This window comes from Ixodes scapularis, unplaced genomic scaffold, assembly GCF_016920785.2.
Source record: "Ixodes scapularis isolate PalLabHiFi unplaced genomic scaffold, ASM1692078v2 PGA_scaffold11__112_contigs__length_91849675, whole genome shotgun sequence".
Lineage (NCBI taxonomy): Eukaryota > Metazoa > Arthropoda > Arachnida > Ixodida > Ixodidae > Ixodes > Ixodes scapularis.
In genome coordinates, this window is record NW_024609837.1 from 56,189,019 (window position 1) to 56,214,836 (window position 25,818).

Sequence of the window (25,818 nt, forward strand, 5' to 3'; positions counted from 1 at the left end):
GTCAATGTCCGTTTTGAAGTGCTGTACCCTGAGCTGAGGTCATGTTTTCTGGAGGGGTGGTAAGCGCTGATGCACTGGACGGCTGCTCGGGTGAAGGGTAATTAAACTCACACTGGTCACACCAAAGGTCTGGAGTACTCGAATGGTAGCTTGAACGTTCCGTGATATTTATTGGCTAGGGATCCCGGAATTCTCGGGCAGCTGATAGGCATCCGCAAACCTCGGAAAAATGCGAGAGAATGTGTTCCATATTCGCTTAGACGTCCCGGACACATTGCTTGGGTGTTGGCAGGGTTCTATGACTAAAATCTGATTCACATGATGCGATTTTGCTGGCGCTTTCGCAACATGCGACGTCGGACACCGCAGTCTCCACTGTGCTTTTCTTGTTTTGCTGCATGAGCGACGCCGTGCAGCGAAACGCAACTAAATGGGACACTCGTGCTGCGCTCGGTACGGCTTGGGGAGGCGTCCAAGACCTTGTGACAAGTGTGGCAGTGGAGCAGAGTGTACCTGCCCCATGAAGACATTGTCAGAAATACGGAGGTGGCCACTTTGGCATTTGAACTATACGCACAAATGTCGTAATTCCGTTAAAGTAATACTTTAGAAAAATTAAAATACCAAGCGAGCAGATGATGTTAATATAAAAAAAAAAATATGCCACTAATACTAAAAGCTGGAACCTGTTTGCGAAGCACCAAAAGAAAATCGCACAAAATTTGGAACGTGCGAAAATTGTTTCACGCGACTTTCGGATATGGGATGGCATTTCCTTATCTATCCTCATCAACTCAAAAGCGAAATGAGATATCACGTAGTCGTGATGTAGCCTTTCACCGGAACCGGAAGTTCTCCCGGCCGTCCGTGTTCCTTGGGTACTCTGATGCAATCGTCGATAAACGTCGAACTACATTGACAGCCCTTCCAGCCTTGTTGCCGACGTGGTTTGCCTTCCAGGACTGGTCAGTCGGATTCATTTCGCTTTCATCGAAGTAAATAAGAGTAATATCAGATTGTCAACTTCGACGGTGTTGGTTTCGGAATGCGATGATTTCAAGCTTTGCACCATGCTTTTTAAGCAGACCATGAAACCTGTCATTCGCAAGTGATGATACATGGCGTCGCGGCACTCATTGGCCACGAACCCGAATCCAAATATTCGTTGACGGATGAATTGTTGACGAGCGCCTACGTCCGAGTGACGTAGTGCTTGTGTCCAATACGTGAGCTGCAGGTTTGGCTGACGTGCTTGGGCACCGCGGATGTATCACAGTGAAAAGGCGGAGAGCTTTCAAAGAAATTAAATAGTGCGTTATAGAAGTTTTCTTTTTCCTGTCGTTCACATTCACGTGGGGTCCGTACAGGTGTATGGGACGAAAAAATGATAAAACATTTCAACCTGGAATATTCGAGAAAATATAGGTCAGGTTAAACAAGAAGGTGTGAGAATCGCGCATTTTTCGTAAACACCTTCCAGCGGAGTGGAGAGATGAAAGCGATGTTTTACCGTATACCAGAAGTGACGACATTCAAATGGATGCGCCCTTATGGAAAAGGTGTATATTTTTAATGTGAAAGCATTAACTATCCCATGGAGTGGGGCCGGTTGCGTTTGTAACCGGAAAAAAAAAAGGTTAAAAAAAAGCCTATTTTCCCATTGGCTGAGCAAAACGGCTCCTAGATAGCCATTGGCGGGCTCTTCACGAGAGCGCGCGCTCGGCCGCCGCTCTCCTGTCAGGAGAGCGGCGGCCGAGCATAACAAGTGCTTAAGTGTCCTCGGAATTATATAATTTCATACTGAAAAGCGGGTTTTGGGCTCTCTGCCCGGGTGTACAAGTTTTGTTTTAACCCACTAAACGATATAATAACGGATCGCAATATTTAGATGATAATGTGAAATAATTTATTTCAGCACAGAAATCATTTCATGGTTTATTTAAAGGGGTATTTGCCAGTTATTTATGAATAATGCCCACGCGTGCTTCTTTTTTTAATCATTAGTACGTTCGTTTTGACGAAAACACGGTGATGTGTTTCGTTTTTCAGGGCCGGGGAGAGAGGGAGAAGGAGGGGGAGAGGATAACGCGTGCGACGCTCCCATTGGTCCTAAGCGCTGACGTCAGTACGCGTCAGCAGTTATGACCACTGGGCCCGGCGCTGACAAACTGACAGACACCGCCGGGTTTTGGTCAAGACGAGCCTTTTCGTTTTCGTCAGTGTCACGCGCGCAGCTGGCGCGGAGCCAGAGTGGAGGAGGCGCCGCGCAACACCTCGTAGATAACAAAACTGCGATGCTGAATGAGATGGCGTCATCAGAGAAGGCCAACGCTGGACACTGATTGGAAACGAGTGCTGCGTCAGCGCTCGGCTTCGAGTCAAGTTTGAGCCGAACGTTGACGTAATCGTCGTGTTTAATCTGTGCCAAGCGTTGGCCATCTCTAATGACGCCATCTCATTCAGCACTACGGCTTTGTTATCTAGATGTTGCGCCGCCGTGCGGTGGAATGCGGGCGTACTCTTTTGGCGCTCGTGAGTTTTCGGTTGTTTTTCGCTCTGGGTTCCCGTGGTCGCGGAGCGTGGGCTGGTGATGTGTGTGGCTATGGTGAAAACGATGGATGCGGTTTCCTCCATGAGTGATGGGGATTCGGTTTCTTCTACGAGTAGTATGGATGCGGTTCTTTCCACGGGTGATATGAATGACCGTATTCGAGGGCATCGACGTGCTCTGACAGGCAAAATACAGAAAAGGGGTGAAAAAGATTACAGGAAGATCCATTGGTGGATTCTTAGGCAATCCGTTAACATGACCTCTGGGAAGCGCTAACACAGACCACATAACGAGGCCAAAAAGCGACAGAAAAAAAATTAAGAATGCAGAAGAGAAAGCCAGAAGAGAAAAGTGAAGGGGTCAATCTCAGCGTCTTCCAGAGGACGTGTGTGGCGTTTCCAAACGTCATGCTAACGTATTCCCTATGAACCCTAAGAAACAATATATATATAGATATTGACATTTTTGTGCAGAGGTCGGCCAAGACTCTTTAAAAAAATCAACCTTTGTCGAATTTTGCCGATAGTTTGAATGTTGGGTAAAAGTTCGGGAAATATGTCTCGTCCTGTGCAAGGCCGAGGTAGTCGATGAAGACGTCCTCCGAATCTCTCGAGTGCGGGGCCGAGGAAGTCTGAGCGGCGCTTGCGTGGGGGCCGGAAAGCCCCGGGCCCAATTTTGAAGGCTGTCGCGATCCTATTTGTTTTTGAGTCGAACGGTTTCCTGAAGGCGTAATTGATGACGGCGTGGCGGGGTTTTAGCGCGCTTTTCGAGCGGCATCGCCTGCTCAGACACGCCGGTTATTTCCGTCTGGGCGTCGCGCAAAGACGGATGAAGCGCGGGGGGATTTCTCGCCGCGTCGTCATCCGTTTGCCGTCTTCGGGGCCGTCAGATTTGCCCACCGCAACGCGTTTTATTGCCCGCCTCGCGTCGCCGGCCGACGTCGTGCCCCCGCTTGGAGCAGCGACAAAAGGCTGAGCCGGACGTGACGTAGACATCTGGCGCGCGATGTCCCCGGTCAATCCGGTAATAACCGAAACGGTATGTTTACCAAGAAGTGCACGTTGTCCCCATACCAGATGCGGGCTTTGCGCATGCTCAAGCATCCGATTCGCCAAGGGTGAAGCCTCATATAGACGCCTTCAGGCAGCTGTGCATAGGCGCCGCCATAACCGACCTTCAGTTTTTGTTCCATCTTATTCCGTTCGCTCCACTTCCTCATTACCACAGCAGGACAGGTTATTGTAATATTAAGTGTTACTGTGTCCTTCTCCCCAGCATAGGCCCTTGTGGAGGCTCGTCAACGCCCGCTTCAGTGCCTCGGCATCTCGGTAAGACAAGAGAAGGTCGGCTATGGCAGCTCAATCTGGCACGCGCTGAAAGCGTCTATACTCCGTTTCACCTTATGTTGTACCGCAGACAGGGCTAGAACCGCGAGCTCATGGCGTTGGGAGCTACTCTTAACGCACGAGAGCTTGTGCCGCCGAGATCTGCCCTAGAGCAAAGAGCTCGCGCTTGTAGCCTTTCCTGCGGTACATCATAAGGTGAAACAGAGTATAGATCGCGCCGTGTTACCCTCAGCAACGCAATCCCTCAGTTGTGATGTCACATACACGCGTGGGTCAGTGGTGGACTTTTTAGCGGACGGTGGATGGGGCTGACGTCTGATTACATTTCGCAGGGAGCGTGTCAAACGTCCTGTTTGACAGGCTCTCAGCCAACAGGCGATGTGGGCAGATATGTGAATCACCCCCACTGAAAATGCGCCATGCGCAGCGCTGGCCCATGTTAGCATCCAGTGGGGACCTCGAGCAAGTGTTTGCGGTATGCTTTCAAGCGCACGCCCCGCGCTAACTGTATCACCCGCGTCCGCGCTTTAAAGCATGCTTGAAAAGCTCCGGTAGGGCGATACGCGGAACATGGTAACGGTTTGCTATACGCCGTTCACCCTTAAGGGCGATTCACATACTCGCGTTGAGTCCGACCGGCTGCGAGGGTTGCTATGGCAACAGCTGAGTTGGCTCCACCAAAACCGGGTTTTATCCCGTTTTGCTGGAGCGGACGCAGCGGTGGCCATAGCAACCCTCGCAGTCGGTCGGATTCGACGCAAGTGTGTGGCTCGCCCTTTAGGCATCCTGTGCCATAAGCACGGAAGCTGGAGGTCGCTACTCTGAAGCGTCCTTCCACAGAACGAGCAGCTCGAAATGCGCGTCTCAAAGCGTAACGTAACGTAAAGTTACGTTACGAAATATTACGTTGAAATCACCGGGACCTCTGTGCTTCAGATTAAGCGAGGCTACCAGTTCAAGGAGAAAGCATGGTACGCGACATTCGAGACACGAATGTTTCGGTGACTTATACGTAACGTAACTTAACGTAAAAAAATGGGGCAGTGTGAATTAGCCTTAAACGTTCTCATCATCCGTGAAACAGTTTATACACCGCCGTGCTCAACGGGGACCGACTCAAGGAGGCGTCAGTCCAAGTGGCGGTGCACGCTCGTCTCGTCTCCGTTTCACGGCCAAGTCCTAGCACAGCCGACGCTACGACCACATTGGAGCCAATCAGGCAGCGTTAAAGGTGCTTCGTCACGGTTCTCGTCGTCTTTGTGCTCATGCTCAACAACTTCTAGATAACAAACCGCAGTGCCGATAGAGATGACGTCATCAGCGAAGGCCAACGCTTGGCCTAGATTGGACACGGCGATTGCGTCAACGTTCGACTCAAACTTTACTTGACGCAGCACTCCAGTCTGTGTCCAGCGTTGGCCTTCGCTGGTGGCGCAAAAATCTCAGCACTACGGCCTTGTCTTCTTGGTGGTGTTGGCACGCTACCACTGACTGAGCCAATCAAATGTGACGTTCCATAATGCATCGCGCGCGGTTACGCCGACGCCGACGGCGACGCGGACGCCCCTCAACCCGGAAACGGGCGCCTAAGAGCTGCGTTGTAAAGAATGAGTGTGGCCGGAAGGGACTGGCAGCAATGGCCCAGTGAAAGAAACGCCACCGGTCTGTTGTCTTTATTCCATTCTAAGTCTCTGTAAGATTGGAACGAGGGCTCTCGATTTAGGTAACCATGATAGCTTTGACCGTTTTACCGGCCGATCGACTCTGAACCGATGGATGGCTGAATGTTGACGAACCCTTTTATTTGGGCGGCGGCTCGTGCCACCTAGAGCCACTAAATGAGCTACGCTTAGAGTATCGGCACTCTGTTCTCCGATATTGTTGTGGGCACCGCCATCTTGGTGCTTGTGCAGAGGACGCAACTGCCGATCGTCATGGTTCAAAAGTTCGACTTCCTCAGCACTAGGTTCACTGTTAGGAAGCTTGTGCAATATGGCTTTGCTCTGTCGCAAACTGTTTAACATTTTAGGAGGGCGAAGAAGCGTTTCCTGTGATGTCAGATAATGCTTCAGATAAGTGGCAACCATGATTTTAAGCCCCAAGATTGGCAAGTGTCGTTACTCTGAAGCGTAGCTTATTTAGTGGCTCTAGCGCCACCTAGTTGAAGCTATACCTGTTCTCACCTCAAGAAGCATAGGAAACAAAGTCCGGCTTCTCGCGGATGATTACTAATTTTCACCTTTAGGTAGAGATTTAAGATATATTTATTAGCATTTTAGAGTGGGTACACGTTAACTTATCAAGGAGTACACGTTTCAAACGCCAAAAGCATCGCTTGTGCCTCCGACAACCAAATCTGGCGAGAACTATTTCGCGCGGCGTATGAACACTGCGCAAAACTTACTGTTTTCTTTAGGTGAAAACGGGTATAGGTGGCCAGTGTTGTTCGCGACGGCGTTTCGGAAACCCGTTTCTTTTACGAGGAGCGGAGGAACGCCACCGTTCCATCTTGCATCGGTAGAACTGGAACGGGAACTTGTTATGTATTAAAGAAAACAGCAAAAGGAACGGCGTTCCTTTTTTCCTTACTCTATATTTATGACTTTATCCAAATTTAGTAGACATTTAGGCTTTTTGTCATAGACTATGTCATCCTCCGGCTTCAAGGGATTGGAAAGTGGCCGAGAGATAGCTGAAAACAAAGCATCTGCAATAATTAAGATCGTGACGATACGACACGTAGTTCGACGTTGATATTTTCACTCGCTCGCTTTATTTTATCTAGGAATTATCCGGCAAATATTTCATTCGAGTGCGCAAATATAACGTTAATGTAACGACATGTTGTAAACTTAAATCGCAATGGGGGCGCGTTCGTTTGGAACCACTGAAACGTTTAACGGCGGAACTCGTTCCAAGTCTCTGAAGGAACGAGGAACGAGCTTTCGTTCCTCTTTTGGAGGAACGCGTACAACACTGGGCCGATCCCTGTTAGTTGGGGGGCGAAATTTATTGAATCCGAAATAAATTCGTTTTTAAATAAATGAAAGCGAATTTATTTCGCTCCAACGCCACCTGGTGTCCGCCACACGTATGATAACCATCTTGACGTCAGAACGCTCGCAATATGGCAGCCGCCAGTAGGCCACCGCTATTCTTGCTTTTCACTCTCTCTCTCTCTCTCTCCTTTCTCTATAATAATTCACGGGGGGAAAAAAAGTAAGGAAGGACATTAATTGTCGGTGGCAGTCGCGAGGTTACGCTAAGACGACCGAAACACAATCTATTTTCACCGTCTGTCGCAGACGCGCGTGTGCGAAAACCTCATGTCAGATGCCGCGCCATAGCTTTTTTTGTTGTAAGATTGGCGGACGGTGTACGCTGGGGTCTGGGGAGGGGGTAACTAATAAGCACCGGAGTATGGCGCTCGAGCAGAGGGATGCGCCTTGATTTATAGAGTGATACCTCTCTTTTATAGCGCGCTTATTTTGGGGGGAAAAAGCCCGGCGCCGCATGTCTGGCGACTCCGACGACGGCGACAATGAGAGATTGCCCGCCGCTGATATTTTTAGGTGGCGGTCGGAGTTCGCACGTGGCGACCGACGAACAGGCACGCTCCAAAACGCCGGCACGAATTTGAGCTTCTGTGACACGCTGGCGCGCGCGGGCAGGCTTATCTCTCTTTTCTTTTTTTGTTTATTTGTTTGTCTTTTTTCTTCTTGTTCGCTCGTAACTTTGTGATGTTGATTGTTTTGTTACACGCTGAGTCCGCTCCTGTTCGCGGTGAATGGTTGTTCTCTGGCAGATGGCGCCGTCTTTCATGCGCCCACAACGTAATGTGGACTTCATCAACCTTATTTACTCTTGTCGACATTTACCGTTATTGAACTGTGCTCCGACCGAACTTTACCCTCGCTGAGGTCTACCGTCATCAAACTTTATCTTTTTCTTTTTTTTTGGTGTTGACATTTATTATTATTGATTTTTACCGTTATCGGACTGTCGTTGAGTTCTACCGATGTCGAACCTCGCTGTCGTCGGGCCCTCAGCGACAGTTGCCGCCATCGACGTTTGTCGTCGTATAACATTACCGAGGTCCAACTTTGCCGCCATCGAAATTTGCGGATGTCGAGATTTTCCGTGTCGTATTTTACCGTCCTCGAGACTCGCCGTCGTAGAATTTTACCGTAATCGCGAACTTGAAACGATGTTCGATTTCTCAGTTGTCGAACTTTCGCTGTCCGTGAACTCGCGTTCACACAGCTGCGTTTTGGCAGATGTTACGGCGAGTTCAGGCCCATTCGCGAAGTTGAATGACCAGGTTTGACAACGTTACGACTGGTTCACGCCCACTGATACAACGCTATGCAGCTTCGCTTTCTCTCAAGGAAAAGCCTCGCTCGAGCACGTATAAGTCTCGAAAATTTACTACTGAACTCGCGGACAAGCAGTCCGTGAAACGAAACTAGTCAAGTCACGTGGGCTGCTCACGTGACCCTCTCGCAGACTCGTTTGCGGAGCCGCAGCGTGGAGTCGCGAAGCCGGCTAATAAGCCCGCGTGAGGCGATTTGAACTCGAGAATTAATTGAAAGCACGACCTGGCTTTCTCAGCCGTTTATCAAGCCACTACCCCCCCCCCCCCCCCCCCCTTATTTATTTTTAAATATTTTCTTTTTCTTTTCCGCAGAACGCTAGAACCAAACTTGCCCCAGGACGGGGGTCTTTATGAATGGCTTTTAATTCGGTTCGGGAGGCCCCCCCATCGGAGAGTTGTATTGGCTGATTACGTTTGGGGTGCTTCTGCTGCTTTTTCCCGCGTGCTGCTCAGGCGGCTGTTTGGCTTACCTCCGTGTACTACACCGACACCAGCTCAAACTCAAGGCCTGATCATGACGTCATCGCTCGTTGATCCCCGCCCCGCCCCATGCGGCAAACACGCTTCGCGTTACTTGGCGTTTTTGCGTGCTGGCGTCGCACTGGTGACCACGGGGACGCGGTTTCGCCGGGGAAAGGCCTCGTCTCCGAGGTGGTACGGGTATTACGCGCGCTCCTTTGTGTGTTCAAGGGCTCGCGAACGTCCGGAGAAGCTGCCGGCGCCACGGCGCGCATCGGCCCTTCGGTCTGATTAATGCCAGGGGGAACGACTTGGCCAGGTCTGCGGCGAAGCTTCCTGCGGTTGGTGCCGAGCGGATGCCGACTGCTTTTGGTGGTCGAGGCCGTGTACGCTTGTTAGCCGATTTATTTATCGAGTCCCTCCGTGCGCGGTGCTCGGAATTTAAATGGTTAATCGCGCGTCTTATTGATCTTTTTCTAATATTTTTTTTTTTTTATTTTCAAATAAAATAATTCTTTATATATGTATAATTAATTTCTAATGAAACATTTCCGACCTCCCTTGGGATCTGCGTTCACGCCGAGAAAATGAATTATCTGCGACTGTGCTTTTTTTGTTCCATTTTTGTCACTTTTACGGTGTACTTTCGGAAACCGTGGTAATCTGAAACGAAATAAATTCGCAACTTTCAGCCACGCTGGTACCGCGGTGTAAGTATCGCACTCTCTAGTTGCTGGACGATCGTTTTCAGAATTCAGGTGCTTCCCTACACCTTCCTGACGTGGAAGTGCGGTCCTGATATTGCTCGTATTTCACAAAACTAGAACTGGCGTCGCAGACCCGACCTCGCACTGCTGTTCTGCGAGGATCATCGAAGTGACAGCCGTTTTGGTGGGCACCAGTGCGCCCCTTATAGGTCGTGAAAGTTGCGAATAAGCGCGCAGTTCTTGCGCGAATACTTCTTTATTTTCGGGGATGACCTTTTTTTTTTTGGTATTTCATATGTGAAGACTGCGCATTCACAAATGTGATCGGTGCTGAAGGGGCGCAAATGCACTGGTATGTGTAGCATTCGCTTTCCTTCCAAGAAAAAGAAGAAAAAAAAGTTGCCCTCGAGTATTTTTTTTTTTTTTTTTTGCGACTGCCATTTTTGTTTACCGGGCTGTATAGATCGCGTTCCGAGCACGGGCATTGGCTTCCTTCTGCAGAGTATGGGATGACGCGCATGGGTCCACAGCTTAGTGACTCAGCTTTTTTTTGCCTGAGCGATAAGTGCTGGACAGGTCTATAATGATCGAGGACAATTAGCGATTCTTCGAGAGGTGATCACTCCGAAGACGGGACTATCGCGAAGCCTCCGTCGTTTTCAAGATAGGGCGAAAAGTGGGCTGTACCAGCGCCTGCGGATAGCTCGAAATACGATTTTGAGTTCGTCAGGGCCAGTCGTGTATACGTCACTCAAAAGAAGTGATCGATTACGAGTAAGTTGAAAACAATTTACTTAGGAGACTCGACCACTTAAGGAGAAAAGTAGTCGGCTGTTACTTGATGAAGTGACCGTTAGTTTCCGGTTCCATTGGCTTTCAAAGCGACAGATTTTTCTGCCGGTTTGAAAGCGGGTCTTTGGTACTGTCTAGTATTATATTAGAGTTACCAAATTATAAAGTACTTATCTCCTTAATCCACCCATTATGGTAAACCACCCTCCTGTCGGAAATTCAGAATTCCTTAGAAACAAAGGGGCGCCATTAGAAATGGTAAGGAAAAATTGTAACGCTTACGATTAGATTTTGGTACTTTCAAAATTAATCGTATTACTTTCGGGATTACTTCCTAATATGTGTAATCAAGCGATCGTAAAATATACCTAAAAAAGTAAACGATTACGAGTAATTGAGTACCGTGCAAGTCAAGCCTTTTACGGAGTCCAAGCGGCACAGCGAAGAAGCGATCATGTCTCATGCTCTATACACAAAACGTTGTTGCCGACTTATGACTCGCGTGGCTTATACACCAAAAGACGGTCTACGTACAGATTCGAACACCGGTCATCGCGAGATCCGTGCTTCGAATGCCGCACGCCAATCTGTTAAAGAAGGAAACCTGGGCAGGCGGCATTCGAACCATGGATTAAGAATTTAGACAATGTCTAACCGAGGGGTCACCCGTCCACACCTTGCAGCCTGATTTATTTTTTGCCCCTCGGTGCTGTCTAGCACCCGGTAAAACGCGGTTGTCCTCCGCCGTTAATTTACGGCCCGGGATGCTTGGTCACGTGAGTGGGTGGTGGCCTCCTCGCCCTCTTTTCCCCCTCCTCCCCTGTCGTCGCCATCTTGTGATTTATCGCCGACTACCGACGGCGGGGCGTCGATCCGAAGCGGGGCACGTTGGCGTCATCACGGAGGATCGGCTGACGTCGTACCTTGACTGGAACCCCATTGGCTGAATTGGGGGGTTGGTGTCCGTTAACGGCGTTTGTGTCGTAGCAGGCCGCACGCTTCACTTCACGTTCCACTGAGAACGGATAATAAAAGGAGGAAGGGGGTTCTTTATTGTTTTCTCGTCTCGATGATGGACAAAACGGTACGCTGCTGGTTGGAACATTTTATGGTTCATTGTCGCGCTGGGGCATACAGGCGGCTTTTACGAAACGTTTACATGTACCCGTCCCGACGTCCTTGAGCATGTTCTCGAGCCTCCCCGTGCTAAAAAAGGCGGTCGTAATATTTCTAGGAGCACAACAACAGTAAAAACACCAGTGAAATGATGTCACGAACTTACGTGTCGAAAGTCGGTCAAAGCAGACTGTGTTCTTTTCTGGTGGACTTCGGCCAGCTTGCTCGCTTTCGAAACTGGAAAGATGGCGCGATTCGACTGTCATTTTCGGAAAGGCTAGAATTTGTAAAAAAAGGGATATAACAACAAATTATTATTTTTTCAAAACCACACGTTACATCCCGAATTTCAGGATTGCGTTGACAACAATCTTTCCAGCCGGCGCGGCTTGTATTTTATGCATCGTTGTGTCACAAGGCGAGTTGGCGATATGCTGACGGGGTGGGCGTTCTTTGTGTGCAGTCGAACCCAGAGGAAGAGGACTTGAACGAGTCCGAGTACGGGGGCTCGGGCGATGACGACGACGAGAGGAGGACGCCGCTTGAAGGGGACCTCAGCAACGACGCCAGCGACCCCCAGCAGGACATCTTGTCACGGTACCACCACAACAACAACAGCAGCACAACCAACAACAATAACAACAACAGCAGCAGTGGCGGCGGGGTGCGGAGAACGGACGGCGGGTGAGAGCTGTTACTGTTCGTTTCTAAAAGACCCTTTTCAAAAGTGCGCACCATGAGCCTTACAGAACTTCAGTCTGGGCATGGTCACTTTCATCATCCGAAAAATGGCGGCCTTGTGGTCACTGATTATGGAAGAAGTCGAATATGCTCCGAAGCGGATGGTGTGAGGTTTGCACTTTCGACACGTTAAAAGTTGCTTGAGCGTTCATTTCTAACTCGGGTACAATCTGTCTGTTGGCGGCACATAATAGGCTTTACTGCCCCGTGATGTATAAATTTCATCACGGCGTCAACGTGGGTCGGTGCTTCGTCCTCACTGGTTCTATATTTGTCACCATCGAAACTGAGAATCCAGAAAGAATTGTGAGGTAAAGAATGCATTCTCGTATGTTGGTGACTGGTGAAAGGGATGGTGCCCGGGAAAGTAGCACAGACTGCAGGTCGATTACCGCCATTAGTAGAGCAAAATGTAAACGCTGATTTAAGCCACCAGGGCCCGTTTGCTCGAAGCGATAACCGAGGCTAAAGTTAGCCACACTACCTAGGAGAGGGATTTTGAAATCCCTCTCTTAGGTAGTGTCCTCTCCCAGCAAAATGATTTAGGGGGGGGGGGGGGGGGGGGGCGGGCCCCATGGGCCCCACGGCTACGTGCCTGCGTGGAAGCTTAGTGGTGATTCTGCTCCAATGGAGTGGAAAGCGCTACGTTTGTTTCACTCGAGAAAACTTCCTGCTTTTCTGAGGCCAAACTGTGGAGACTGGGACAGGGGGAGGTGTGGAGGGGGGACGGGCAGCAGCCGACGACATCGGAATAACTCTATGAAGGCTAAAGCTGCTCCAGCGACCCGAAAACTTAAGCGCCATATGTCTGACGCTCGACTGCCATGCCCAGCAGTCGGGGCTCCGAAATATAACTTGCCACAATAAGGCTTACCAGGATTGTCTGCCAGGATTGTTCGTCATTATCTTGAGGCAGGATTGAGGCACTCAGTTTTATCAGAAAAATCACCCGCTGTACCTTAGAAAAGAAAAAAAAAAATGGCGAAGGTAGCGCGATGAAAAAGATGCCACGTCGATGTTAGGGTTGAATGGTCTTGAGAGAAGATCGATCATCTATCATTTGGTCAGTCTTGTATTGTTACATGCCTTCAGTGAGTTCCAAAGTGATGGTGTTTGCGCGCTCTTTACATGGTTGGCGTAGCCCTTGATGCGCATACGTAATATGGTCATTCTTCGTTTGCGCTGCAGGAGTCCGTTGGCGCTGAACAACAGCAACCACGGCAGCACACCTCCGAGTAGCAACGGTTCCATGCCAAGTCTGCTGGACCACCGAATCCCGGCGCCCAACGTCGTGGTGACGTCGACGGCGGGACTGGCGTTGCAGGGTGCCATCTCGCTGAGTTCGACTCCCCTGCGGCCCCTGCAGCCTCCGGGCGCCCCCTTGCTGCCGGCCCCCATGTCCCTCCCGCTGCCCCTAGCCGTGTCCCAGGGCCCCCTGTTCAGTCTCGCCACGCCGCCGCCACACATGATGCACCTGCCCCCTACGCTCACGCCGCACTCGACTGTCTCCACGCAGGACCTGAGCAAGTACGCCAGCTTCGAGGAACAGTACGGAAAGCACGTGAGTCGTTTTTAACCGCAACTTCACGCTGATTTTGCTTCTGATACCCGTTCCTCGGCTTCGCCTTGATCTTCACTGTACTATCGCGTCTAATATGGGCTGAAGCAGTGCCTCATGTTTCTTTGAAGCACACGCGCATGCCAGTTTATAAGAGACCCGCGGTCCGAACTACATTTTAAAATTGTCTTGCTTTGTATGTTTAAACAGCCTTGATGTTGGTACGCCTCAACGAGTGATGCCCTCTTAGCAGTCGATGAGAAATTTAGCCAGTGCAGTACAACCGCTAACCTGGTGGCTTTTAACGTGCGCCACGCAGTAGTGATTACACGAACGCATGCCGGTACGAAACTCATTCAGATTGAAAATGGGCGGGGGCGGTGGGGATCGAGCCCAGGAAGTTCCGAGCGCAAGCTTTCCGCCCCACGCTCCGAGCTGAGACGCGTTAGCCCACTCGGCCACCGATTCCGTTTCCCTTTCTCCTTACGTCCGGCCGCAGCGGATGCTATGAGCCACCAAAGCCAGTCGAAGGCCGTGGGAGGGTTACTTGACCTTGGCGATGATGTGCAGTGTCGCGTGTATCATGTGCTACGTTCACTGAGCTGGACTGGCTGGGATGGCATGTAGCGTCCGCTGCGGTCGGACGGAAGGTGAAAGGCCAACGCGCTGTGTACCTCACGCGAGGTGTGAGCAAAGGCATAGTTACCACACAAATTTAGAGATCAAGGAGGGAGCTTTTGGTGAGCCCGGTAGACGCAGAAAGCTGGGTGTTTCAGCTTCCAATTTCCGCGGGGGTGCAGTGCTGGGTTTTTGACGTCACCAACCAGACGCCAGTGCGAGGCATAGGCCGGACACCAGTGCTGTGTCAGCTCTGCGGGGACCCTCACTGATTGCACACCGGCCGAGTACTCCCACATCACTCCTGTTTAATCTGCGCCCAGACTTGTACACGTTACCCGAAGTATTCACTTAAGTTAGTAAGACAAATTTTTCTGCCAGTTTGAAAACGGGTCTTTCGTACTGTTCATTATTGAGTTAGAATCACCCGAGCTATGAATTACTGATCTTCGTAATACACCGATTTCGATAAACAGTTTTCCTGTCCGTGACTTGGTTCGAGGATTTCTCGGAGGAACCTTGCGTAAACAGAGGGCGCCATTAATGATGGCGTCATATCGGTTAAAGCGCGACTAACGAGTGGGACTGTAGAATTAATGGACCAATGCATTCATCGCCGGCTAATTTCTAAACGGTATAATCGGCCGGAATGGACCCCTTTACACCCCTTATATGGGGCATGATCGCGTTCCTGCGATGACATGCCTGGATGTACTGGTATTCTTTTAATCGTAAGGAATGATAATGTGTGTAGCGCTCCACGTGACAGTTTATTTTAAGCGTATAATTTCTTAAAAAACAATATCCCATTGTAGTAGTAGTAGTGCTTTATGAAGGAAAGGCAGAGATTTCAACCCGAACGTCAGTTCTAGTTTGCTGCTCTGCACCGGGGATAGGGAAAGGGGGAAGGAAAGACATAGCAGTGGGGTAGGAATATGAGGTGAAAATTGTCAATGAAGATGATTATGATCTAGTCAATTATGTAACCAGTCTTTTTGATTTATTCTCAAGTCCAACGGGAGAAAAAGTGTTTTATTTTTTTTATTTTCGGGGGGTCGACACGGAATTCCCACGTTGGCGCCGAATTTGGGACACCGGGGATTAAATCTTGTAAGAGCCAATGTACGTAAAGAATAAGGATACGGATTTTTCTTCCTGCGCTCGAAGTAAAAACAGTTAATATCTCTGGATGTTTCGCACTGGAGTACCCAGAATATAGACAACAATGGATTGGACAAGTTAAAGCGGGTGAGTGTCAAGGGGAGCCCGCAAACGGCGCGAGCCTTCGGCCCCCTCTTTTCGCGTGCCAGCGTGGCTAAGTGGTAGGTGTGGCTTTGCGTAACGCTAGCCAGCGAAGGGGACGAGACGGAGGCTGTTTGTGCGGGGACCATCACAATGGGCAGCCATTGTTCGACGCGTGGCTAGGCTTTTCCTTCTGTTTCCTTTTTACCCTGGCTGCGTTTCCAACTTTCCATTCCCCGGTTCTGCGCGAAACGCACTCGCACCGGCGCGTGCTGACACGCGTTTGCGTATGTTTAACGCACCCTGTCATGGAGCGAGGGGAAAGACCCCTTTCGGGGGGAGAGGGCGGTGAGAGGTTGGGAACGGTGTTCTGAGGCCAGTGTGTGTTTATGCCGCTTTCCTTCTTCTTTTTTTTCGCTGTTTGGTTGCGTGGCAAGACGGCCCGGCATTTCGGCGTGCCTCGGATTTCGGTTTCCGCGATGTTGCGTGTTTCCCCGAGGCATGTTTCTCTTCGCTTACCTGCTGCCGCCACTCCACGGTGTTGTTTTTCGACCGGGTGGAGTGAGGAGGCAGTGACGTAATTGCTAAAGGAAGGTGTGTGGCGTGTGAGAGAGTCTTCAGTTCCTCTAGGGGTGTCCGAGAGTCGCCGTTGGTTACACTTCTTATTCCCTTCTGTCTCTCTTTCTTTCTTGTTTGTTCCTAGTCGTCTCAATTCTCCCCTCAACCCGTTTCGTTCTCTTTTGCCCTTCTATGAAAGCTGTGCATTGTACGGTCTGCCAAATTGTTTTTTCGACCTATCGTCGATGACAGGATAAGAGGGAATCTTTAATCTTTACCTTTTACCGACTACAAATGGATTCTTTAAGATGTCTACCTCGAGTATCGGAAAAAATGTTAAGAAAAAGGTACTGGGGATTTTTGATTTAATAGAGTCTGCGCTGCTGGATGCGACGAGAAGACCAAACTATAGTAGCCTTTTGGTTAAAGGTGTTCTCACGTACTTTGTTGTTTACGTGGACGAACGTATTCGTAGTTTACGTTTAATTCAGTCAGTCGCAATGGTAAGGGGGGGGGGGGGGGGGGGTGAGTGAACGCAGCGATGATCCTCGCGTTCACCAAACCAAAATTTCAGCCGCGTGCTCCGAAAAAAAAAAAAAAAAATGGGTTGTGCGTATGTTTATACAGCCTAGAATTTAGTCTGCCTCTACGGGCAACTTGTCTCCCAGCTGTGGATGAGCAATTTAGCCAGTGCAGTACAACCGCTAGCCTGGGGTCTTTAACGTGCACCACGCAGTAGTGATACACGACCGCACGCCGGTATACGATGCTCATCCAGATCGAAAAGGGCCCTGGAGATTGAACCCAGGATCCCTGGGTTCTGCAGCGCGAGTTTTCGCTCCACGTGCTCCGAGCTGGTGTGCGCTAGGCCACTCAGCCACCAATCCCCGTCCACGTGCTCCGAGCTGCGTTCTCTTTCGCATCCGCCATTGCTCGAAACTTCAGAGATTCCTGCAGATGGTGCACTTTTCTTCTGCCGAGTGTTCGGCGACGTAGACGCATTTTTCCTTAAAGTTATTCGCGACGGACTCCACGAGCCATTGGAGCCAATCCAGAGCGGAGCGCTGTCATGCGACACTTTTACAGCGTTTGGATTGGCTCCTTTAGTTCTCAGCGACCGATGCTGTTTCACCTTACGATAGGTCGCGGATTACCCTACTATTCATTGAAGTCGATTCAGTGCCGTGTCAACGTAACGTGGCCTCCGGCGGAAGAAAAAAAAAAAAAAGGGGGGGGGGTATGTGACGCGCGATGTCACGTGGGCCTTGTAGCGCCCGCTGTGGGCCATCCTAAGTTGAAACGAGGTCTTACCGCCCAGATGTTTCGGTGGGGCCCTCTAGTGGTTACTATCCCTGACGTCACCACCAGGATTCGTCTCGCCGTGACGTCAAGAATTGCGATCCTAGCGACTTATCATCGGTTGCGACGACCACTAGTTCGACGGTGCGTGTAAAATGCACGGTAAAAGCCTGGAGCCATCGCGTTCTTAAACCGACACCGGCGAAGTTCACAGGCTGGCAATGCTCTCATGCCCATCGTTTGGCCGATCGCGGTAAACCGACCACGGCGACGCGTTTCAATGCCACCAACAGGACGAGGCTTTTACCTCCCGAAACGTGATCACTGGCGGATCAACGCTTTTGGTCGTGCACATCGCCGATGACGGAGTTGCACGCGTGGCTGCCTCGTGCAGCCGGCGTCGCTCGCGCCTTGGGCCTCGTTCTATCGGCGCCGTCCCTCGGGCGGCGTATAAAATCACGAGCCCAGCGGCTGGCGAGATTCAGGGTCAAAGACCTGTTTGCGTCCCAAAGTCTCTGTCCGGGAAAAAGCAAACACTGCTCTCCTCGGCGCTTATCATCTCCCTCAGCTCTTATATCTCGCTGTGTCGTCGCCGCCACTCGGATCCGAGTACCGCTGATGCACGCCGAATGAGTTCGGTATCTCTCCCTCGCCCTTTGTTCGGCCTCCGCCCTCTCCCCCCGACGCTCTCTCCGGTGTTGATCACCCCCCTTTTTTTTTTGCCTCGTCGTCGGCGATATTTTAGACGGCCGCGTCTCTGTAGCGGCGTCTGCGGAAATGCTCCGAAGCATTTGACACCGCGCCAGTTCTATGCAATCAGATTACCTGACGCGTGCATCGGTGGCGATCTGCACGAGAAAACCGAGCTGGTTTCCCGGTCGATAAAAAAGAAATAGGAGCGTGTTCCGTGCAGAGTTTTGGCTGGTCTGAACTCTCGTTGAACTTGGTTGCGTATTGTTTTCTTCGATGCTTCGATTCGGGCAGAGAGGGATGGGAAAGCTTAGCTCAATGTCATGAGGGTTACCAGTGTATACGAGTACCGTTTGTTATGTTCTTATTTATTTTCGACTGATGAGTTTATTTTTTTTTTTTTGTCTAACGTATTGCATTTAAAAAAGTGGGTATCTTCCAACTTGTCAGACGCAGAGAATTCTAGAATGTGCCTCATTTTCGTACAAATTATGCGCTGCAATCTATTGGGCATAACCTGCCTACCTTAACAAGTTCATCATAGACCATAACGATATTCACTGTTTAACAAAAAAGGATGTACGCGCTTGTTTCATTTAGACAAAGTGTTATAGTAGTTGTTTTTACCATGCCCTGTAAGTGCAGGGGCGCCAGACCCGGACAAGCTACCTCATGGGAACTTTTTGTCTTGTGCCCTCAACACAATATTACTGAAAATAAATATTACTTACTTAGCTCGCCCATTTTGTTGTAGATGGTGGGTCTGGGTTTTGGGTTATCGCTCACGTCTGGTGGTGCTTTTTGTGCTCTTTCGTGGAGCCTGTAGGTGGCTGTGGTAGGCGCTGACGGGGAGGTCTCGCTTTATGTGACCGTTCCGTGCCCCGAGAGCTCGTGTGAATGAAGAGCCGGACAAAGCCGACACAACCTAGAAAAAAACAAAGCACGTAAAGATCGCCTTCTGCCTCCACGTTACGTCATTGCAGTCGAATGGCTCCGACTTTGCGATTGGGTCCGAGCTTGACGCCTATCGTGCTTCGACGCTTTGATTGGACGCGAGGCCCAGCCAAACGCTGACGCAGCTGTCGTGTCCAATCCGCGCTCGACATCACTGCGATGACGTCACAATTCTAGTGCTGCAGGTGCCTCGATTATTCCAGGCGGTGTGGACAAAGCCGCGAGCTCGCGGCGACCGATATGCACGACGTAGTTTGTTGTCCTCGCCTTCTGTGCACTGCCATCTTTGTCTACTGGGCTGCACAAGGCGTTCTGAGCGTGCGCACTAGCTCTCTTCCACGAGATATGAGACGCCGCACGTGCGTCCACAGCCCACTGAGTCAGCATTTTTCACCTGGGTCATAAGCGCTGCAAAGGTCTGCAAGACGAGATCCTTAGAGGAGCCTTTCCAAACAATGGTAGTCGGCCAATAAATTTAAGAAAAAAAGAAAATGAGCATCGTTCATCCCCTCAACTAGGAGCCAGAACAAGCGGCCACGGGAGGCCTGGTGCCTATTCTATGACGCCAACGTTAATCGCATACCACGGACGGGGGTCGGCAAAGTGCTGAGCCCCAGACATTGGTAGAGTTCGGCTATTCTCATCAGTCATCACCGCAGGGGTTAGACACGAGCCGAAGTCTCGGCCGAGGCATTGGTTGTTTCGAGCCGAAGTCGAGTGCTCACGCAGTTCTCATATCCAATCAATGAGCCGCGCTGGACTGTCAGGTGGGTGGTTTCGATCCCACAACTACATGATCAAGCTTTAATTGTGAAGGCCAGATTGAAAGATATAGTCCTCTTATGTTTATTCTTATTTTCAGTGACCCACCAACAGCTTGACGCCTCCTTAGTGGTGCACTTATTCCTTCAGAAATACAACGCTAAACAGGATAAAAGCAAAACGTTAGGAAAGAACAATAGCCTCAACACACTGTCGAAATTTACGCTTTTCATCAAATATATCAAGGCTAGCATTCGCACAAATCTGTTCTAAATGGTTATAAGTCAATTGTAGGCGTGTTATGGGTGCAGCATGATAAAAGTCTATAGGATAAAACAAAGTATGAAGTCTACATACTATATCCTCGAAATTTCACCGCAACAAAGAACCTTCCGGATCAGTGGCCGTCCGTGCGTACACTTGTGACAGATTAGCACCAGTACGCCTCTGTGAAGTCACGAATATTCCGACCCGATGTCTAATCATCCACGTTCCGCCTCTGCTAAATTTGGGCCTGCTGCCGCACGAGTGGTGACTTTGGTGCGCCCCCGAGTTTCCCACGAGCTTCAAGTCGTTCTATAAAGAGTTGATTTAGTGGTTTTCGATGACGCTCAGCAAGTTTCTAATTGGAACCATATGTCTATTTTCACTAATTTAAAAGTTAATTAACGAATTTTAATTAATTAGCCGACTTATCGTTAAGATTAGCCCATATACTATGTCCCCCTAACCGTATCACTCACCCGCACAAACAGCGTAAGTGTATACCTTTCACGCCTTTTTTTAAACAAATCTGTAAAACTTAAAAACAAAACAAAAAATCCTGTATATATATTTCTTACTTATCGTGTTTTTGTGGAAGTGCACCGATCAAAAGACCGCTTCGGTGGCTCTGGGCAGTTTAAACAATGACTTATAATTATGAGATTTATTATTACTGTCATTTCGATCTGATTGACTCTACATTGTGTGCATCGTTCTCGTGCGACTTTCCTTTTTCTTTGAAATGCTGGCCCTGATCACGCGAGCCATTGCGGGCTTTGATCAGTCCCGGGACTCAATTGGCATATATAATAGAATTGTTATTATTAACATTATTACACTAGGTAGCAAGGCGTTCACGACCTTGACTGACGCCAGTCTCTATGAAAAGTTCGGGAGGTTAAGGAGTTCCAGTCGTTAATAGTGCGGGGAACGAGCCAGTAGTAGCCGAACATGTTAGTGACTCTTCACGCTGCTCCGAAGCCCTCAACACTGCCGGGGATGTCTCGATGCTTCTCCTCTCCACGCGATTGCGAGGAGGGAGCACTCCTCGATTGCGCTCCCTTATCAGATTGGCGAAAGGTCGTTCACATCCGGCGACCCCCGACTCCTCAACGAAGCGCGCGTCTCGATAACGGGAAAAGCTCCGCGCGATGATCGCTGTCTCGACACTTCCGCCTAATGCGGGAACGCCGTGCACAACCCGTTTTATTCAGGCTTGTCGGACATTCCTGAAACCGTTCATTATCAACTCTCTCGGTGTCAGCGGGGTTATCTTCACGGGGGCTTTCCGGGGGAGTGCGGCGTGCTTCGCCAACCTTGTGACGGAGCTTTCGCTTTCAACACGGAGTGTGTTTTATCAACCTAATTCCATGAAAAACAAAAACAAAACTTTCAGCCTTTCCACTCTGGTGAAGAAAGAAGACCAGCGAAGCTGTACTTATGGGGGGAATGAAGTAATGGCCGGCCGCAAGTCGGCAAACCAGAGTGGAAAGGCTGGTAAGGTTGCCGCGATCTATGAGCGAAGGCGGCTACCAGACAACAGGCAAACACGACGCTCTGGACAGCTGCCGCCATCTATGAGCGACGGCGGTAACCAAACGACCAGAAATCCGGTTGTCTGGTTGCCGCCGTCGCTCATAGATAGCGGTCTAGAGTGTTGTGTCGCCGTTTCTTTGCTGGCGGACACCGATCCTGGGGAAACTAGCCCTTAAGAAATGGTGAACTGAAATTTGGATTAAAAAAAAAAAATGCAGGAGCTGTAGGTGGGACGCTACAATTCGTACAACACTGCTCGTAATTCGATATCTTGAATGGACAGCCGTATTTTTACAAAAAGAGGTCGAACTTGAACCAGGCCGACGAAGCGCGTGACGTCAACATATCTCGTTTTCTCCTCTCTTCGCTTCGCTCCCTCAAGGCGGCGAGGCGGAGAAGACGCGAGGCCGTACGTTCCCTCCCCTTCTCGGAGAAACAAGAGGTGTTCATATCTGTCAAATGCGCCTCCTTTTTTTTTTTTTTTAAAATACGGTCATTTGTTCGAGATATCGCTGTACGAGTGATGTTTTGGTGTTTGTAGCATCCCGTTGCACGCTTTTGCCGCCGTGTTTTGGGGAATCCAGATTTTGGTTCACCATCCCTTTAACAGCTCCGCTGTAAAAAACGACGCGTTTACCCCGGTTACGTTCCAGCGTTAGAGGAAGTGTCAAGTCACATAGAAAGAAGCAACGCGTTTTCTTGCTTATAAAAACGGTTATCCTCTCAAAACTAGAATGTGCAAGCATCATCTGGAATCCACCTCACAGCAAGTCCTGAATCACCGCGGAACAAAGCCGCCTGCGTCATCTTCAGTAACTGCTCAAATCATGTGAGTCTGGCGAGTTTTAAACAAATTCTGGGACTATCATCTTTAGAGATTCGACGTCAGATTGTTCGCTTCTGTTTCTTTCGTAGCATCTATTCTAGTGACTCAACTTCCAAACAGTCGTTCTGTGGACATTCAACCCATATTTCACCCAGAATAGATAACACTCAGAAAGTGGACCATTTCCACATGTCCCTTACTAATCTATATCCTTCATCTCCGCTTGTCTTGTGCATCTGCGACTGGAGCGCCCTCCCAGATTCTTTGGTGACCGAACATGACGCAGAGTTGATTAAGAAAAAGAAAATATGAGGATTTGTTTTATTGCAACCGCATCAGTGATTGCTACGTGCGCACTTTTACGTGTTGGAAAGACTGTGTCATTCCTGATCTTTTTAACCGATGTTCTGTTTCTATAGACGCTTAAAACACGCGCCAGATTGAGCCCACTGCCGACCGTCTTACTGAGTTGCCGAGCCACTGAAGGCCGGCGTTGACGAGCCTCTAGAAAGGCCTATGCTGGGGAGAAGGACACAGCAGCACTTAAAGTTGCAATAACCTGTCCTGTTGTGGTAATGATGAAGTGAAGCGAATGGAATAAGAGGAAACAAAAAGGTGAAGATCGGTTATGGTGACGCCCATGCACAGCTGCCTGAAAGCATCTATATTAGGTAACTTTAGTCCACATTTTCGGACTCCCCCCCTTTGTATGCAATCTTCGCTCATGCAATACATTTGCAAGAATGTCATTGAGCCGAATAAACGAAATGAAATTAAATATAAGCTAATGGTGGTCGGATTAACAGTTACGGTCTCTTGGTACTATCGCATTCAGTATGAGCTGAAGCAGACCTATACGCCCGGTTCACACATGCAGCGAAGCGCTGATGTAGCGCTGCTCACGTGTCGTCAGCTACTTATCGTCTGCCATGAGCATCAGTTTCGAGGGTCCGTTACAAAGCTGGTGAACGCTCCCGTCAGCAGGCGCTTGGCGCGAGGTTAGCGCTATGCTTGTAGCGCTCCGCTGCATGTGTGAACATACCTTTATGCTTCGTGTCGTACCTTCCGGTTTTGGTGGGAGCTGTGTCCCGAACTAGGAATAGGATGCCAACTTGAGCTCACAAAATATTTGGTAAGTCCAGAGATAATACCGGGGGGCCACAGACGCAGGACAAGGCCAGGCCAGGTTAGGTGGTTCAGGTCATAGTGGTCGTAATAGTACCGAACAATCCCTTGCTGGGCCGTTCATCCCATGATTCGATAGTCGAGCAACGTGCCGATGATCCTAGAGAGAGATGAAGATAGTATATTTACGGAAGCATATATAATAATTGATTCGACAATGTGTATTACGATCAAGTTAATCGCTCACCATTGGCCAAGTTTTATGGTTCTCCGGCTAAACTACAACTACAAAAACTCGTTTGCTCTACTGATGCCTAGCCCCTGGTTAGCTCAGTTGTTAGATCGCTCCACCTGTAATGGTGTGGTCCCGGGTTCGATACCCGGACCAGGCGGATTTTTCCGGTAGCGCACCAGTCACCTAGCTGTGTTTGCAGATTTGTGTTTGTCCTTTGTCCCTCTTGTTCCCCTTCTCCGGCGATTATTTTCGTTACTACAAACAACGTTATTTTTTTTAATATTATTTTTGTGTGTGTGTGTGTGTGTGGCTGGCGTCGTTGATAGAGATGTTTCTTTCCTCAAAGAGGACTTGAGTTTTTAAACCCTTGAGTCGTGGATAATGCGGCCCTGTGTATTGACCATAGGACTCATTTGAAATGAATGGAAGTAGAACATCGCTAAGGGATTCCAAACCGCTACCAGATGATTGTCAACAGGATATGATACAAACTGAGCTAAGCGGCGCTGGTGTTCGGAGAGCAACTGCACAAAAAGCAGGTGCATGAGAAAGAGCAGCGATGCGAAGCGTCGGTGGTTTGACAGTCCTTGCTTTCCGATCTTTGTCGACATGATCAAGCTCGTGTAAATTTTGAACTCTCATCCAAGCTCGACCGATATTAAATACCGCCTGTCCTGCGGCCTCGATAAGGCTTATCTGCCGATTGCTTTACAACGCCTAATCGAGAAACTTCTGGAAGCCCTCGAGTTTTCGCTAAGAAGCTTCTTCGCGAAACAATGGCCCGTTACTCGGAGGCTTTGCCAGGCATCAAGATCGCAAGGCAATCAGATAGTCGAACAGCGTTTCGTCAAGGGGCGGTTTCGTCGAAACGAGCTCGGGTTTGCTTCATCGACAAATCTTGAGACATTTGGTTGAAAGCTTTCCACTGGGTTTGTTGTGTCGCTTTGCTGAATCGACGGAGGCATAGATAGAAGGCCCGCTCTCGTTTTGTTCGGATTGCTTAGGTTTGATAAGAAAAATGTGATTGACCTGCGGGAGCATAGCCAATGTTTATAGATAAAAGTATGATTTGTATTCTTTTTTTTTTTAGTCCAAACAGCATGCATTCGAAGTGCTTTGTTCACTGCTATGTTGTTTTCATAAAATGTCTTACTCGAGAGTCTCAAAACTGGCCACAGTTCAGCAGTTTCATCTGAAGAGCTCTGTCGCACCGAAACCTATGGTGTTTCTGTGGGTCCTCAAAGAAATCTCAAAATGTTCTTGAAATTGTTGGAAATATTCACTGCATCAACGGTTCGAAACCCTAGTCCTGCAGAATTTCCGCGGAGCACCGTTTTGACTGCGTTACGACTGGCAGTCAAACGCTCTCAAATGCAGCGGTGTGCATGGGCCTTTGCACTTCACATAACGCAGCATTAGCGGCAGTTATTCCGAAAAAACAAAACAAAAAACGGCGCATAAAGAAGCCTGCATATGAAGCTACTGCAGAGATAGCAATGGCCAACGAACCCCTCACGAATCGACAGCAGCAAATTGTGGAGGACGTACGCGCGTCGTCGAAAAAAAAGAAACCTTCTCGAAACTTCCAAACTTGGCGTTTTTGATACGTGTTTAGAGGTAGACGATACCCCGGCCACTTTACATGGCCACACGCGCGCAAAAACAGACGCCCGCCTTTGCCTCGATTGCGTATCTTGTTGTGTTGCTCCCGAGAGGCCACGCTGGAGAAAGAAAGCTCTCTCCCGCTAGAAAGAAGGCGAGGACTATTAAAATTTGTGTCGAGCCACGGCAGAAAGTTATCGTAGGTGCTAGGCTGTCACTACCCGTGAATCACGCCATTGAGGGAGAAGGGTCTCTCTTGAACCCTATCCCTTCCCTCCTCCCCGTATTCAGTTCTCCTTTCCTGCTTTCGCTGGGGGACGCTGACGAATCTGTCCCTCTCCTTATCGCGCCCGTATAATAATGCGGATGCGATAAAAGGGCGACCCGTCGAAAATAATTCGTCGCTTATCGGGGGTCTGTTCGAGTGGTGGGGTCGGCGGGGGAAAAGGAGCCCGTTTTCCC

The 25,818-nt window shown here is 49.5% G+C and overlaps 1 protein-coding gene across 2 annotated transcripts in view; it reads left to right on the forward strand.

Moving 5' to 3' along the window:
• The window catches only part of LOC8039795 (AT-rich interactive domain-containing protein 3C), a 288,199-nt gene that overhangs the window by 73,170 nt on the left and 189,211 nt on the right, over positions 1 to 25,818 (forward strand). For both annotated transcript variants that reach the window (XM_042288922.1, XM_042288923.1), the window contains exons 2-3: positions 11,810 to 12,030; positions 13,276 to 13,648. In XM_042288922.1, coding sequence (XP_042144856.1) covers positions 11,810 to 12,030; positions 13,276 to 13,648 — 594 coding nt within the window. The remainder of the gene's footprint in view (positions 1 to 11,809; positions 12,031 to 13,275; positions 13,649 to 25,818) is intronic.